Source organism: Buceros rhinoceros, unplaced genomic scaffold (assembly GCF_000710305.1).
Source record: "Buceros rhinoceros silvestris isolate BGI_N320 unplaced genomic scaffold, ASM71030v1 scaffold36325, whole genome shotgun sequence".
In the NCBI taxonomy this organism is placed as follows: domain Eukaryota; kingdom Metazoa; phylum Chordata; class Aves; order Bucerotiformes; family Bucerotidae; genus Buceros; species Buceros rhinoceros.
Window position 1 is genome coordinate 1 of NW_010412901.1, and position 14,305 is coordinate 14,305.

At 38.4% G+C, this 14,305-nt stretch overlaps 1 protein-coding gene across 1 annotated transcript; it reads right to left on the reverse strand.

Moving 5' to 3' along the window:
• Nucleotides 1–4,230: 4,230 nt before the first annotated feature.
• LOC104493816 (H(+)/Cl(-) exchange transporter 3-like) lies at nucleotides 4,231–12,821 on the reverse strand (the record flags this gene model as incomplete). The annotated part of the gene is made up of 5 exons (XM_010136555.1): nucleotides 4,231–5,032; nucleotides 6,664–6,739; nucleotides 8,919–9,135; nucleotides 10,860–11,258; nucleotides 12,635–12,821. Coding segments are annotated over 5 exons (1,038 nt in total), but the record flags the coding sequence as incomplete, so codon positions are not given.
• Nucleotides 12,822–14,305: the final 1,484 nt, after the last annotated feature.

Genomic DNA, 14,305 nt, shown 5'->3' on the forward strand with positions numbered 1-14,305 from the left:
CCGGGAGCTGCTGCCCCTGCGCGCAGCTGGGGCGCAGCGCCGTAGGACAGTACTGTCCCTTCTGCGGCGAAGCACGGAAAGCGCAGGCCTGGGGGAGGGAGCGCATCACGGACTCGTCAGGGTGTATCTCAGTCGCAAACAGCTGCTTAACTACAGCTACTGCCCTCTGTTCCCTTCCCTTGCTCCCGGTGATTTCTGTTGCCGTTATGCACTTCCTCGGTTCTGTCCCACCATGCAAGTAAAACACGGCTACAGCAGCATTCCCTCTTGCATTACAACAGAAGCACTAAGTCTGGTCTCATTCTGCTGGAATTAACAGGAAACGGGATTTAAAAACAGCTGACTGACATTACAGGACAGATAAACTGATAAATTAGAAATTCCACTGCAGTTGTCCCATCTTCTCTGATTGGGACTCTTAAAAATGGAATCCAAGTGATTTTGGACAAGATGCAGATCAATGGTGTTCAAGTTCATTGGTGCACTATTTGCACTTGGAGAATAAAACTCTGTTACTTGCTTGACATAGAGGTGCTGGAGCACATCCAGAGAAGGGCAAGGAAGCTGGTGAAGGGTCTAGAGCACAAGTCCAGTGAGGAGCAGCTGAGGGAAGTGGGGTTGTTTAACCTAGAGAAAAGGAGGTTTAGGGGGACCTCATCACACTTTACAACTCCTTGCATGGAGTTTGTGGGGAGGTTGAGGTGGGACTCTTCTCCCACATAGCAAGTGCTAGGACAAGAGGGAATGGCCTCAAGTTGCACCAGGGGAGGGTTAGGTTGGATAGTAGGAAGAACTTCTTTACAGAAAGGGTTGTGAAGCACTGGAAGAGGCTGCCCAGGGAGGTGGTGGAGTCCCCAACCCTGGAGGTATTTAAAAGATGTGTAGATGTGGTGCTGAGTGACACGGTGTTAAGGGTTGAGGCTCAAACCAGGACACATAGTTTAGGGGGAACAGCTGGACTTCATGATCTTAAAGGTGTCTTCCAGCCAAAATGCTTCTGTGAAATAACTGTCCAGAAAACAATGGAAAATATCATTCCTCTTACTCAACAGGCCTGCCATCGTACAGTGGCTTGACTACCACTGCCGCAGTTCACATCGGTACTAATGACCATGGGCTGCTGTGGAAGATTAAACACTACTAGCAACATGCTCACATCTCACAGTTGTCTTCACTTTTTAGCAAACAATTATACTTCCAAAGGTCCCTTCCAGTGTAAACTAATAAATAATTCACAATGTAAGTAAGCCAGAGTGCTGCAGAAGAGTATCCTGAGTTTACTCAAGAAGGTACTTTCAGCTCTTAGACTCATGTGCCATGTCGTCTTTTGTAAATCTGACAACCCCACCCTTCACTCAGCAGACAAATGTTCCATTTATTCAAACATAAGCACATGTGACAAGGACATTTTTATGGGACCAGAATTTTACACATAAAGAGGTACTTTCCTGAAAGTTTGGTCTTGTTCCCCTTTGTAGCTTCCACCACCTTCCTATTAATGCCATGTAAATCAAGTAACAAAACAGCCTTCACCTTTCACATTGTTATTTAAATACAAACTTAAATCTGCAAAAGGGGGATCTTAGTATGGATTTTCCAGTCTTATCTATTTACCTCTGAGAAGGGAAACTGTTACATTAACTGAAAAAACACTGAAGTGCTGTACATCAATATACATCATTAACAGCTATCTAACTTAACCATTTTTTTAAAGCAGAGGTACTAAAAATGGATTGTGTAGAAACCACACAAACCTTTTATTTTTAGACATTAAAAGCATCATCTTCTTTTAAATCAGGAAGCCAACTACTACAATTCCTTCTTCGTTATCTGCTCACTAGTTTAGCTTTATATGTAAAATTCCTAGCTGTTAATTTTTTCTCAGGGAAAATAGTTACAAAAATCATCACAAATATTGTTTATGAAAACAATAAGAAAACATGACAGAACAATAAATGGTCATACAGAAGTTTTTAATGTCTGATTAAATCATCACAGTAATCAGAATTTTTACTGTAATGATATGCAGCTCTACCACACTATTATAAATAAAAACATTAAGATCAATATTAAATACAGCTTTAGGCAACATCACAGATTAACAAAGAATGCATTCTTCATGAACCAGTAACTGAATGGTTTAAAAAAAATTTTAAAAATGCTGACACTTTCCCCTTGCCATCCATCACATTTTTTTTCCAAATTATTAACTTGAGTAAGGCGCTGGAAGTGTTAGAAAATTTTTGTTGCACAGCACAGGCACACATACTTCGTTACCAGAACTGCTAACGTACGTTTACCAGGAGACATTTCAAATGTCTCAGGGAAAGCTTAGCAGGTCAGAAGAGCAACAGAGATGCACAGTTGGTATGCAGCACTGGGGATCCATACTGCGATTACAAAACACAGCCGGGGTGCGAACTGTATTTTAATGCAGACAGTGCAGTCTGCATCACTGGGTGCTAGTTGGCACAGCACACACAACAGTGCTTTACAGGGGCATCAGATGTGGCAGAGGTTTCAAAAGGATGTAAAGCCATTTTTGTAAGTGTAATGTGTGTATATTCTTCCACTATAGGAAAAAAAACCACACTAGAAAACAGAAATCAGCATCATGGACAACTTCCAGAGCTGCCTTCTCAAAATGGGCCAAATCCTGCTCTTTGTGACGTTTCTTCTGGCTTACACAATGTAATAGGAGACAATCTGAACCACCAGCACTGACTCCACTTGGAAGAATACAGCTAGTTGCTCCAAAACTCCCATTTTAACACAGCCCGATTCTCTGTTTCGGTTCCAAATCTGTTTTGAACCTAGGGGCTGATCACCATGAGCCCACTAGCCCCTTTCACTTTCTACTGGTTCCCGTTGCTATAAAAGATGGGATGGTGAGGTGGAGGTGGCAGCTTTATACTTGGAAAAATAGGTAAGAATTCATTAGAGCACTGAAGCGCAGGCATTATTTTGGAGCTTGCCAAACGTACCAGAATTTGGGTTCAGTACATTATGGTACTGAAGACAGAAGCATTTGAGGTTACTGCGATGAATGCCCTAGGGTACCTAGGACTATTATTTCAGAATTTTACCTTGTATACTTTTTGCAGTCTTGTGGGCATAGTTGTTAAAAGAAGGAAATTTTATCTAACCCCATATTATAAAGCACGATTTTTGTCAGCCAGATTTCTTAATTTTTTTCCTCCCTACTTTAGGCTTATGGCACATTGCCTTTTTTCCTCCGCATGTGTTTGTGGTGGCTCGATAAAATTAGTATGAAACAAATTGATCTAGTGACTGGAAAGAGAAAAGTAAATAAGTAGGGGATCTGGCTAGTGTGTGTTGCCACTGAATTTTGAAGTCCTGACAAAGTTTCAAGTACTGGATTTGATCCTGCCCTGCTGCTCACCTTCTGTGGCTACATATGATTTACACCTCTTACACTTGGGCGGGGGGGTGTTCTGTGTGTGTGGAAGTCAAAAACAATCTGATAATTATAGTTGCTTTCTTCTAATTACTTTTAAAACCCTGCAGTGTTTCAAAATAAAATTTTAATATTACTGTTCCAGTTATCTGCTAGTAAAGGAAAAAGGAAATCTCAAGGTAATGGCAGTGAGAGGTACATTTGAAAATTATCTTATATGCATGTTGGATCATAAAGAAGCCATTTTGTTTAAACCCTTCATCTAGTTGTAAACATTTGCTAATCCTCCATTACTGGCAGAGGATTATTAATTATTCTATAAAATCACATTAAAAAGGTAATTAGTTATGTGAGATATTAACTGATTCATATTTAATAAATTTTTTAATCCATACAAATATAAATAAAGAATGGTAAAACTTCAAGAAAAATAATATACATTTAGTGCAAGTTATGAGTTACATTTCTTCCTACCATGTCAGCAGTGGAACATCTTTTGTGGAGAAGAAAAAATAAAGAAGGCTGTTCTCAAATTTTACAGAGGGGGAAAAAAGATCTCCAGTGTTGTAGCATGCAGTTTTCACCAGATACACGTATACAGAATTGTTCCAGTTCTTAACTAGTAGAATAGCAGTATTTTTCCTTATACTGCACAACATTGGTATATATCAGTGTTTTCAATAATACAAAAATTGCATAAGACCAGGTCACATTATTGTTATTTCCTGCAGCAAAAACAGTATTTTTCTTTGAAACGCTAGTTTCGTCTGGTTTTAATTTTTCTCCCATCACGATAGCACGAGTTAAAAGAAGTCTCACATAGTTCTTGCAAGGTACTACCTGTTCAATCTGTTTTTGTTGCAGTGGATCTGTACTGCCCCAAGTATTTAATGATGTACAAACTTTCGCGTTTAATGGCACAAGAAACATCTCCCTTCTTGTGATCGAACCTCAGTAACTCACAGTACATCTCAATATGAGAAACAACTGCTTCAAAAGGGCACACCAATTTTAAAGAGGTTTTGTTATGGCTCAGGAGAGAGAGAGAAATAAAGCTCTTCTGGAATGTAGAAAGGTGACGTGTAATAATTAATACATTTCATGAGTTAACACAACAGTTTTCAATGGTAAAAAGGGCAAGACCTTTCAGTCTCCGTAAGATGGCTCAATTCAGAATGATCCCTCCAGAAACAGGGACTAGTAACACACCTCTTCAATGCTGAAGTACCAGGCTGGGGCTGGAGAATTGCACCACCTCGCACGGCTCACCCACTGCACTATCATGGCAGACCTGACATCTCGGGACGCATCCAGTGCAGGACAGCAGCTCTCCCTTCCCACGCTCCCATCAGCCTTCCTCCTTGCCATATTCCCCCAGACCAACTCCTGACTTCCAGCAGCACTGTTACACAAAAAACCCAGCTCTCATCTCTGATTTTAGAAGTATTCCCCAGACTAAAGTGTTGTGCTATTCAACAAATGAACCTCCTCTTCCGTCTCCTCTCTCTCCTCAGCTATGGGTTTCAGTTGAACATTATTGAGGCGGGGTCTTGGTTTGCCGTCTGGGCCATATGACGGAGGATATCTTTTTTTGTTATAATGCCAAGAAGGCGCCTGAAAAGGATAAATGGAAGAGAGATATTAATCCATGCAGGAAAATAATAAAAGCAGAACAAATCTGTAGCCAAGTCCTTTTTGTTGACAGGAATAGAGCAAAAGTCAACAGCCTGATTTTCTTATTTAAACAAAAACATTTTATTCATCAAAATATTGAGGAACCACCAGTTTGTTAAAAGACAGCAATGCTGAGACACCGCATCAGATAGTCTCTGACAGCTGTAATCCATTTTAATGAAATACAAGTAATACAAGTAGAGCCCATGACAATTTTTATTTAACTTTTTGTTTCTACAAAAATGAAATTTTGATTAGCGTATGCCAACAAAAAAGTAACAAAGAGGGACAAAGAGAAAAAGGAGGTATGAAGAAGAAGAAGTGATAATTGATCCCATTTCATAAGGGAGGCATCTTCCCACCTAGCCATCAGAAGGGACTGCTTGATGGCCCAAAATCCTAACAGCAAATCAAATTCCCCTTCCCTCCATTTTTAAATTGTAAGGATCCTTCCAGTCTGATGCACTGGCTCAGACTGCATGTATTCAAAGGAGCACACTGTATTGGCCATGAAACCTTTTGTGAAATAAATAGCTAACTAGTTTTTGGAATTCACAGCTTTAGAAAGTAAATTGTGAATAATGAAGTAAAAATTTTCCAATTTAAAGACTGTGCTCTTATGACAGGGTCTTCATGGCTTTTAAAATTATAACTCTGCCAAGTATCAAAAAGGGTGAGTCTGTCCAAAAGGACAATATCACAGAAGAAGCAAAGAGCAGAATGAAGGAGCTGCTGCCCTTGTTATTCTGGTTAGTACATTTCGTTTTGTCTTATTAAAGGATGCATGAAATACTTGTGAAATATTAGCATAAAATGAGAACATAATTAGCATGTTTTGCACATAAGCAGCTAAACTTGGTGGGTATGTTTAGTACAGATTTAACTAGCAACCCATGTCCAAATTAAGACAAAGTCTACCATCTATCTAGGGTTAGTTCACAACATCATGGTTAAAACAGCATCTAGATCCTGAAGTCCACAGTCACCATAGTACCATGCCATTTAGTGGCTTAGGATATCATTGAACGGTTTATGAAGGAGCACATTAACTGCTGCAGGCAACAGCCGCAGAGTAACGGGACTTTACATAAAATCACAGGACTTTACTAAAAATGAGTAGTTTTTAAAAATCACGTTGATAAAGGAGGATGCATTTAAAACATGCCTGGCTTTGCTTTTTAAGACACGATACTTTGCTAGTTAACAGCTATTTAGAGCTGTCAAGATCAGAAAAAGAAATTGGTAGATATAAAAATCTTAATTTGCATTGAGCAGGGAACAAGAATTCCTAGCTGCATACTCTCCCACTTGGGGAAATCAGCAGTTCAGCTAGATGGAGCTATGCGATCCCAGGAACAAAGTCTATTCTTTACTTTCCTTTAATGTTGTGACTAACAGTACATCAATTTTAACAGCTTAATTTCTGCAAAAGGATTCTGCACATATTGTTTTATGGTCTGATACAAATTTTTAGCATTCAGCTGATGTCATAAAAGCCCTGAACCGTTCACAAGTTTCATGCTTCCTGACTTCTAACGTCTCTAATTATGAGATCTGATATATCTAATCACCAAGGGTTCGACGTGCTGCTTTAGTTGCTCGAGATGCTCTAATATGTTCTTCTTTGTGATGATCCCCAAGACAATCCTGAAACAGATCATGTTATGCTAATAACTGTGTGTGAAATCAAATAAAAAGAAGTTCTAATCATAATGAAAAAGGATTAGAGTAAAGCAAAACTGAAAAGGAAAAAAAAAAAGGTTGCAGGAGAGCTGATGAGATAATGAAATGAAAAATTACTGGAAAGCCAGTACCCTTTCCCAGGCGTTGCCATTTTTCTTTTTTTCCCCAAAACACAAATGGATCTTCAACCATCCCAGAGCAGTATGTTTCTCATATCAAATACATGTTAGGGAAGCATACTTCAACCCTTGTCCCCAAAGTCATGTCTCCAGATTTTAGAGGCACTGAAACTAAAATCTACTCTTTTTCCTTTGTTTAACGGTCATTACTCCTCACACATACAGGTATTTATGAACATTTTAACAAGCCACAGTAGATGAAAGTCATAGCAATAGAGGTTTGAAGCTGCACTACGGAACAGGGTTATCTGGTGTCCTTAGAAACAGGCAAATTCAGACAAATTTCTCATTCATGACAGTATAAATAAAGAGCAACTCCCTGGAATGAATACTGTGGCACAAATTAGGAAGAGTGAGGCTCAGTCTTCATTTATCTCTATGTCTGTCATCAGCACCGATTTCTACACAGTTCCTATACCAACGTGGATTGGAACCAATAAGCTGATATGTGTCTATGTGGGTATATTCAATTTGCAGGAAATTTGCCAAAATAAAGATTAGTCCTTGACGTCCACATGGCTACATGCCATGGCTAAATACCACCAGTACCAGTATTTACTATCTGATCTTGTTGCAATGGACAAGGAAATACCACAAGTTTGTAAAATGGACCAGGACAACAAATAGGAATGTCTGAAAACAGAGAATTATTAAAGCCATCCAGTCTTGCAGCTACTTTACTATAAAATAGTTAGAAAATTATAGAACAGTTTGACATAGCTTGGCACAATTAAGCTTTCTTTAGAGTCGATTTTAACATCAATGTCAATGTCTGAGCACTCAACCACAACAGAAACTAGAAGAAAAAAATTAATCATAGTAAATATTCTTGATTGAAGTTTTATCAATTCAACTTTACCTCACCCAAACAAGACTAATCGTATGCCTGCCCTGACTTTTGAGTGTTGGATCGTGATGTCCTTTCCTCACCAGAGAAAGGTTTTTGAAGTCATTTATGCTTCTGAAAACACCTACTTGCCATTTGTTTTATCTGTTTTAATCTGAAAAAATGTATTTGGAAACCAAAGTGGTATTTACATATTTGCCATTTACAGCAGCAGTCCTTTTGCCCACAGCAAAACGAATATTTCATATTTCAGATTTCAGATTTCTTGGGTTTTGCCCCATGGACACCGCCCCTAAGTAAGGTGGATTAGCAGTCAACATTTCACTCCCCAGATGCCCTAAAAGATATGCTAAAGAGAAAGCAAGATACTATGGCAGGAGCTGCAATGTTGTGTGTCAAGTGTTTAACACAAGAGATACAAGAAAGCAGAATGTTAAAGGAACAACTACGCAGAAAAACGTAATGTAAAAAAACAGGAGTAGTTTAGATAACAGGCAATCATAATGAACATTAATGTTTCCATGCCTAGAACAAATTAATTTAATGGGTGTAGAAAAAAAAAAGTTGCAGAATGAAGTTCCAGAACTAGTAGTAGTTATTTAGTTGTTAGTATTCCAAAAACAAGAGCTTGGTGGTAATTGCCATCACTAAACTCCAGGAGATACCGCCTGGCTCATTTGCTACCTTACTTTTATGAACCCAGCTATTTCTAGATGTTCAATAGCTGATACACATTGCCAGAACATATATCAGAACAAGGCTTAGACTGTACACCACATGAGATCAAATTTCTGCAAGACAAGTTGTGTCTCCTCCATGTGCCAGCTGCATACACAGACCTTGCAGAATGAGAGCTGATTTTTAATGGAACATCTTAAAATGACTGAAATCAGCTGCCTGCTTACTTGGAATACAAGGGAGGAGTAAGAATTTAAGAGAGGACCCACAGCACAGCACCTTCTTAATGAACATTTAGGGTCCTCAGCTGCAGTACCAAACATATGGGAGGGTTGAAATACCATGATCTTGGAACAAATCCTGCTTCAAATACTCTAATCCTGGAAGTGAAAATTACTGTATCTAACAAAATGAACAGCATTGCTGCCAGTTTACTCACCCATTGTGTGTTACAAGGCACTGCCTCAGACCCAGCTTCCGGAAAATATCCACCACTATTTCCATTGGTGTGTGGTCTGTCACGGTGAAAGGGCTCATATCAAGTATGCTTCTAAGCTTCAAAGGTCGAGGGCTTTCTGCTGGAAGCGATGGGGTATGCTGGGCAAAACAGACCCTGGAACTGCCAACAATCCCTTCCTGCTTTTTTCTAGCACTTTCTTTAAGAAAAAGAGGAGGGGGGGGGAAACAGCAGAGGAAGAAGAATTTACGTTCTTGGAGTAAGATAATTTAGTGCAGACAAACAGATCAGTCAACATTACCAGACTCTGATGTTACTCTCTAGATGCTGATATTCTGCTATATGCTATTTCGATGTGTTTCCATAGACACTGCTTTATCCCTAAGAAGTGTTTGTGCAGAAGTCACAAAAGCCATCTACAGATTTAGCCATTCTTTGGCTACTACCTTTCTCATGCCAACAAATATTTTTATTTACTATAAAGAGGTGGGAAGACTTAAAAATTAACAAGCAGGAAGCACACAGATGGCTGCTGAAGAAACTGCCAAGGGAAAGCCAATCTCCATTGACAGCTCCTGTCACGATTCCAACAGTTGTAATTACTGTTGGTCTGAAACCAAAGAATTGGTTTCTGATCACTCCGAAAATGTTGTCTTCCTGTTTATAATGAATTTGTTTAGCTTTTTGTGAGCTGGATCCTCTTCCTTTGCATGCCTTCATCACCTTGGTGACAACAGCATCCCCGCCATACCCTAACTATTTCACACAGTGACTCTCTTAAGACAGCCAAAATCCAAGACTAAGCAACTTGTTCTGTAAAATCTCAGCAGCTGAAATGAGTTTTATCTGTGAAAGTGTATTATTAGAAGAATGTTCTGCTGTTCCCCCATTTACTCTTCAGTAAATGAAAATTCAACCACTATGATATCTATAACAATTTCTACGTTCTGGACATTCCTGTACTTCCTACATAGTGTAACACCATACTACCACACAGTATTAAGACCAAAAGTGTTACTGAAGCAAACAGTGTTGTGTTCACAAAACATTTTTTAAAAAATGTTTCAGGAAACTTTTGTGTCTCTTTCTCAAGTGTCTTTGTTAAGAGACATTTGTCAATGTACAACCTCATGAATTACAAAAGAAAAAAAAAAGAGTAGCTTAAGATGTAACTTCCCTCACTGATTTAATGCACCAAATATTACAGTTTTATAACATTTTCTTACATAACAATGAAGTTCTTTTTCTTTCGTTATGATAGTATCCTCAAAATCCACAGAATTTTTCTTGCTAGCACACAAAGCATTGTCACAAGCATCACACCAGTTCTAGTACTCACCCACAGAAAGAAGGCCCAAGCAGGGCATGTGTGCTCACGTATGTACTCAGGGACAAATTCCACATTACACAAACAAATAAAAAACCAGAAACTTAAAATAGTTAATATTTTGCTTCTCTCACCATAATACAATCTTAGTTATTATAGAAACAGTAAATAACATTCTGTCAGAGAGAAGTATGATATACATTTAAATTTAAAAATTGCTTGGACAGTAATTCTCACAGAATCTTGCTGTTCTAAAATGAGAACTACTCAATTTTGAAGAAGAATATTATGTAGCATCACTTGAGGAAAAGAGATACTAGCAAAAGCCTCAAAACAAACAAAAATGCCTGATTAGGTAATGTTTTGGTCTACTCCAGTATGACAACTTCTGTTTTTATGACAGAGATAAAGAGATTAACATTTTCTCCATTTCAGAGCCTGCTATTGAAGATAATCATGTACTTCAGTAAAGAAACAGACGGCCTGTGTGAGGTATCTGAACCTGAAATCTAGAAACACACAGAGTAAATTCTGTTTTAGGCTACAAAACCATTTAAATTGGCATATATAATCATGCAATACTGGGAGATAATTACCTATTGCAATTGTTAAATCTCTTCTTAGAGCAAAGCCCACTAATCTCTGTGATTCCTTTGACATAATAACAGGAAAACCATTATAGCTGGTTTCGTTGATCAAGTTTTCAATGTCTTCGACTGTCATATTGTCCTGCGTCAGAACCGCTAAAGGTGGATCACTTCTTCGAGGTCTCATAACGTCAGCAGCCAGTGTTGTGTGAGTAAATTCTTCCTTTGCATCCAAGAAAGGATATCCATTCAGTCGGATGTGTGCCTCATAGATGCCTTCCCTGCCAAAGGCGTCTCCTACCCATTTACTGGTCATGACTGCAGCCATTAGGGGCACAATATATTCCAGCCCTCCTGTTAGCTCAAAGACAATAACTACCAGGGACACAGTCATCCTTGTCACACCACCTGCAAGAAAAATGGTAGCCAGTAACATTCTAGTATTAGATAATAATGAATTTAGTCTTTCCTGCCTTCCTGTTGAGAACTACAAACATAACTTTGCCATTAAAGGTTATCTGACAAACATCAGTCTGTGTAATACAAACAGAAGCAGACAGGAAAAACGAATGTGAAACTTTCAGAAGTAAAAAAGACGGCTTTAGGGAAAATTCCCAGAATGTGGGAGAATAAATATATGCAGTTATTCCACGTAAATAAGAACGTGTATTTATATGTTTATGTGTTTACATAACATATATATGTGAACTATGTAGTTCTCCACACTACACCTAGGTTAAAAATACTGTGAAATGCAAGGAAATCCAGTAACGTAAGACATTGGGAAAAAGAACGGAACTAACACAGGGAGGTCACAGGTAGCAATTCAACAGCTGTGTTGTCCAAATGATTAGGAATTTAATGCTGTTGCTTTATCATAAAAGCTAAAAGAGAAGCCTGAACTGATGAAAAGAAATCTCTTTCCTGGACAATGGGAGAAGGCAGAGATTATATTTTACTTTTGTTAGTATTCAAGATGTTTTTTTCTGCCAGGGTTTCTCACGCCATGTCTTCGTTCGATAAAAAAATAGGATCTTTCTTTCAATGTATTCAAAAGGGATTCAAGTTGAACTATTAAAAAACAAAACCACCTCTCCAAAACCTGAATTTGTACCACTAGTTTATTTGATGGCTCAAATGCACTTTTCCTTAAGGAACACATCTACTTTTTGCAGAATCTGTAGTACTAAAGAGCTCTGAAGTTTAATTTCCTAGACAACGAAGTTATAAGCTAGGACAAGACAAAGCCTTCAAAAAACTTCTCCCAATTTAGCTGCCCAATTTAAGCCTCTTTCCATTAAGGTGACTTTCAACAGTTTGTAAATCACACTTGTTAAAAATACCTCAAGCTGGTCTCCCAAAATCATTCACTTCTGAAAGTTTTGTTTGGATTACAGATTTCAGAACAGTTTTTGCAATTCATGTAGACATGGCAGCTGATCACGTCATCTCCTTGTAATAATTTCAACAGTACTTAACTCTGCAAATAGTCTACTTCATACATTTCAATAAACTGATTTTTCTGACACCTCAATACCAAAAAGAGAAAGCAAACACTACTATTTAAATTCTTGTATTTATCATCAATTTCGATGTCTGTAATTCCTCAGATCACAACGATCTGACAGGCTGATGTAAAGATGTGAATCTACTACTCTTGAACAAGAGAGATAAGTCTGAGACATGTTTCCAAAACTGCACATGTTCATACCTGCTTTCATTTTTTAATCATTATTTTGGCAACATACCAGAAACCAGATAGTTATTTGTTATTTTTTATTTACCTAAGCATGCAGCAGCACCAACCATGGCATAAAGACCAGGTGTAATACAGTCAGCTCCAACTTCACACCACTCCTTGAAAATGAACCAGTCATGATGGTAGTACGCCAGCTGCTCCACTGCAATTCCTACGATCCTTCCTGCTATAGCTCCAATTGCCATACTAGGTATGAACAACCCAGATGGAACCTGCAACAAAAACAGAACTGCTGTCATGCTGATGGGATGCATTGTTTTCCAAACATTTTTCTTTCTTTTTTTTGCCCCAAGAGAGGTGCAGATGCTCAAACTGTCAGGTTAAAAACATGTAAATTGACCTGGCAAGGTTAGCAAAACTTAACACAATGCTGTTGATACCTCTGATCAACCTGGCTAGCTGAACTGCTGTCATGCTGATGGGAACATACATGATGCATCGTTTTCCAAACATTTTTCTTTCTTTTTTTCCCCAAGAGAGGTGCAGATGCTCGAACTGTCAGGTTAAAAACACGTAAATTGACCTGGCAAGGTTAGCAAAACTTAACACAATGCTGTTGATACCTCTGATCAACCTGGCTAGCTGAATCCATTTTATGAGCACATTTGTTTATATATTACTCTAAGAGGAAATCTAGCACCAATACAGGACCACAAACTAGACTCTCGGTGCCAACAGCACAGTACATACCATATGTGTGCCCAGTCTGAGTTGTGCAACTAGTACTGAAAAGTCTCCCTCACTATTTCCCATCTCTTTTACTCATGTTCCTCTGAATCAACATTCACTTGGCAAACAAGCTTTGCACACAGGACTGCCTTCCCAAACTGCTGTAAGTTACAGTGGCCAGCTAAAAGGTGAGTTTAAAAAAGGCTTTGCCTACCATACTGCAGTCTCCCATACAAAGGCGTGTATATATAGAATGTTGAATACACTAAAGAGAGAAAAAGGCAGGGCAACTCCCACTGCAAAAAGTAGATAACACGTTACTGTAAAAAAAAAAAGTTCTACTACAATTTTAGTTGTTTAAACTGATTTTCTGTTATTAACTAAAACCTGAGAAGGCAACAGAGCCACCAACATGGCTTAGTAAATTATTACCACAAGTCTTGCTTTGATTAGCTGCTTTCATAAGGAGTGAGGGTTCATCTCAGAAACTGCTGTATATATTTTTTCTGCTCCTCAGAAGGCTAATCTTCTCTCCAAAAACCATACTGATGTCTAAGTGTCTCATTAAACTGGAAATGCCCGCTGCTTATCCTCACAGCAGTTATTAGTATCAAAATATTCTCTACTGCGACTGAGGTACAGATGTGACTACAAAAAAGTAGTGGAACTTGTACTTTTTGACTAAATGCACTTCAACCCATCTTGACAAAATAACCTTATTTTAAAAATTGCATTCCTGGTGTAGCAGAACACCTAATTTTTTTTCAGCATACAGCTGTGAAATTTAACTATTGTGCAATTCCAGAATATAGATTTTGCCATGGTATCCAATAGCTGGTGCAAAACTGTATTTCAGAATTTATTTGCTATTATTATTATATTGCCAATATTTATCATTGCAAACCTAACTTCTGACAGACAAACCATGGACAAACATAGCAAACTTCGTATCTGAAAGCCAGAAGCATAGGTTTGGGGGGCAAACTTCTAATAATCCTTCATTTCTGTCCTGAATTACTCAATATTT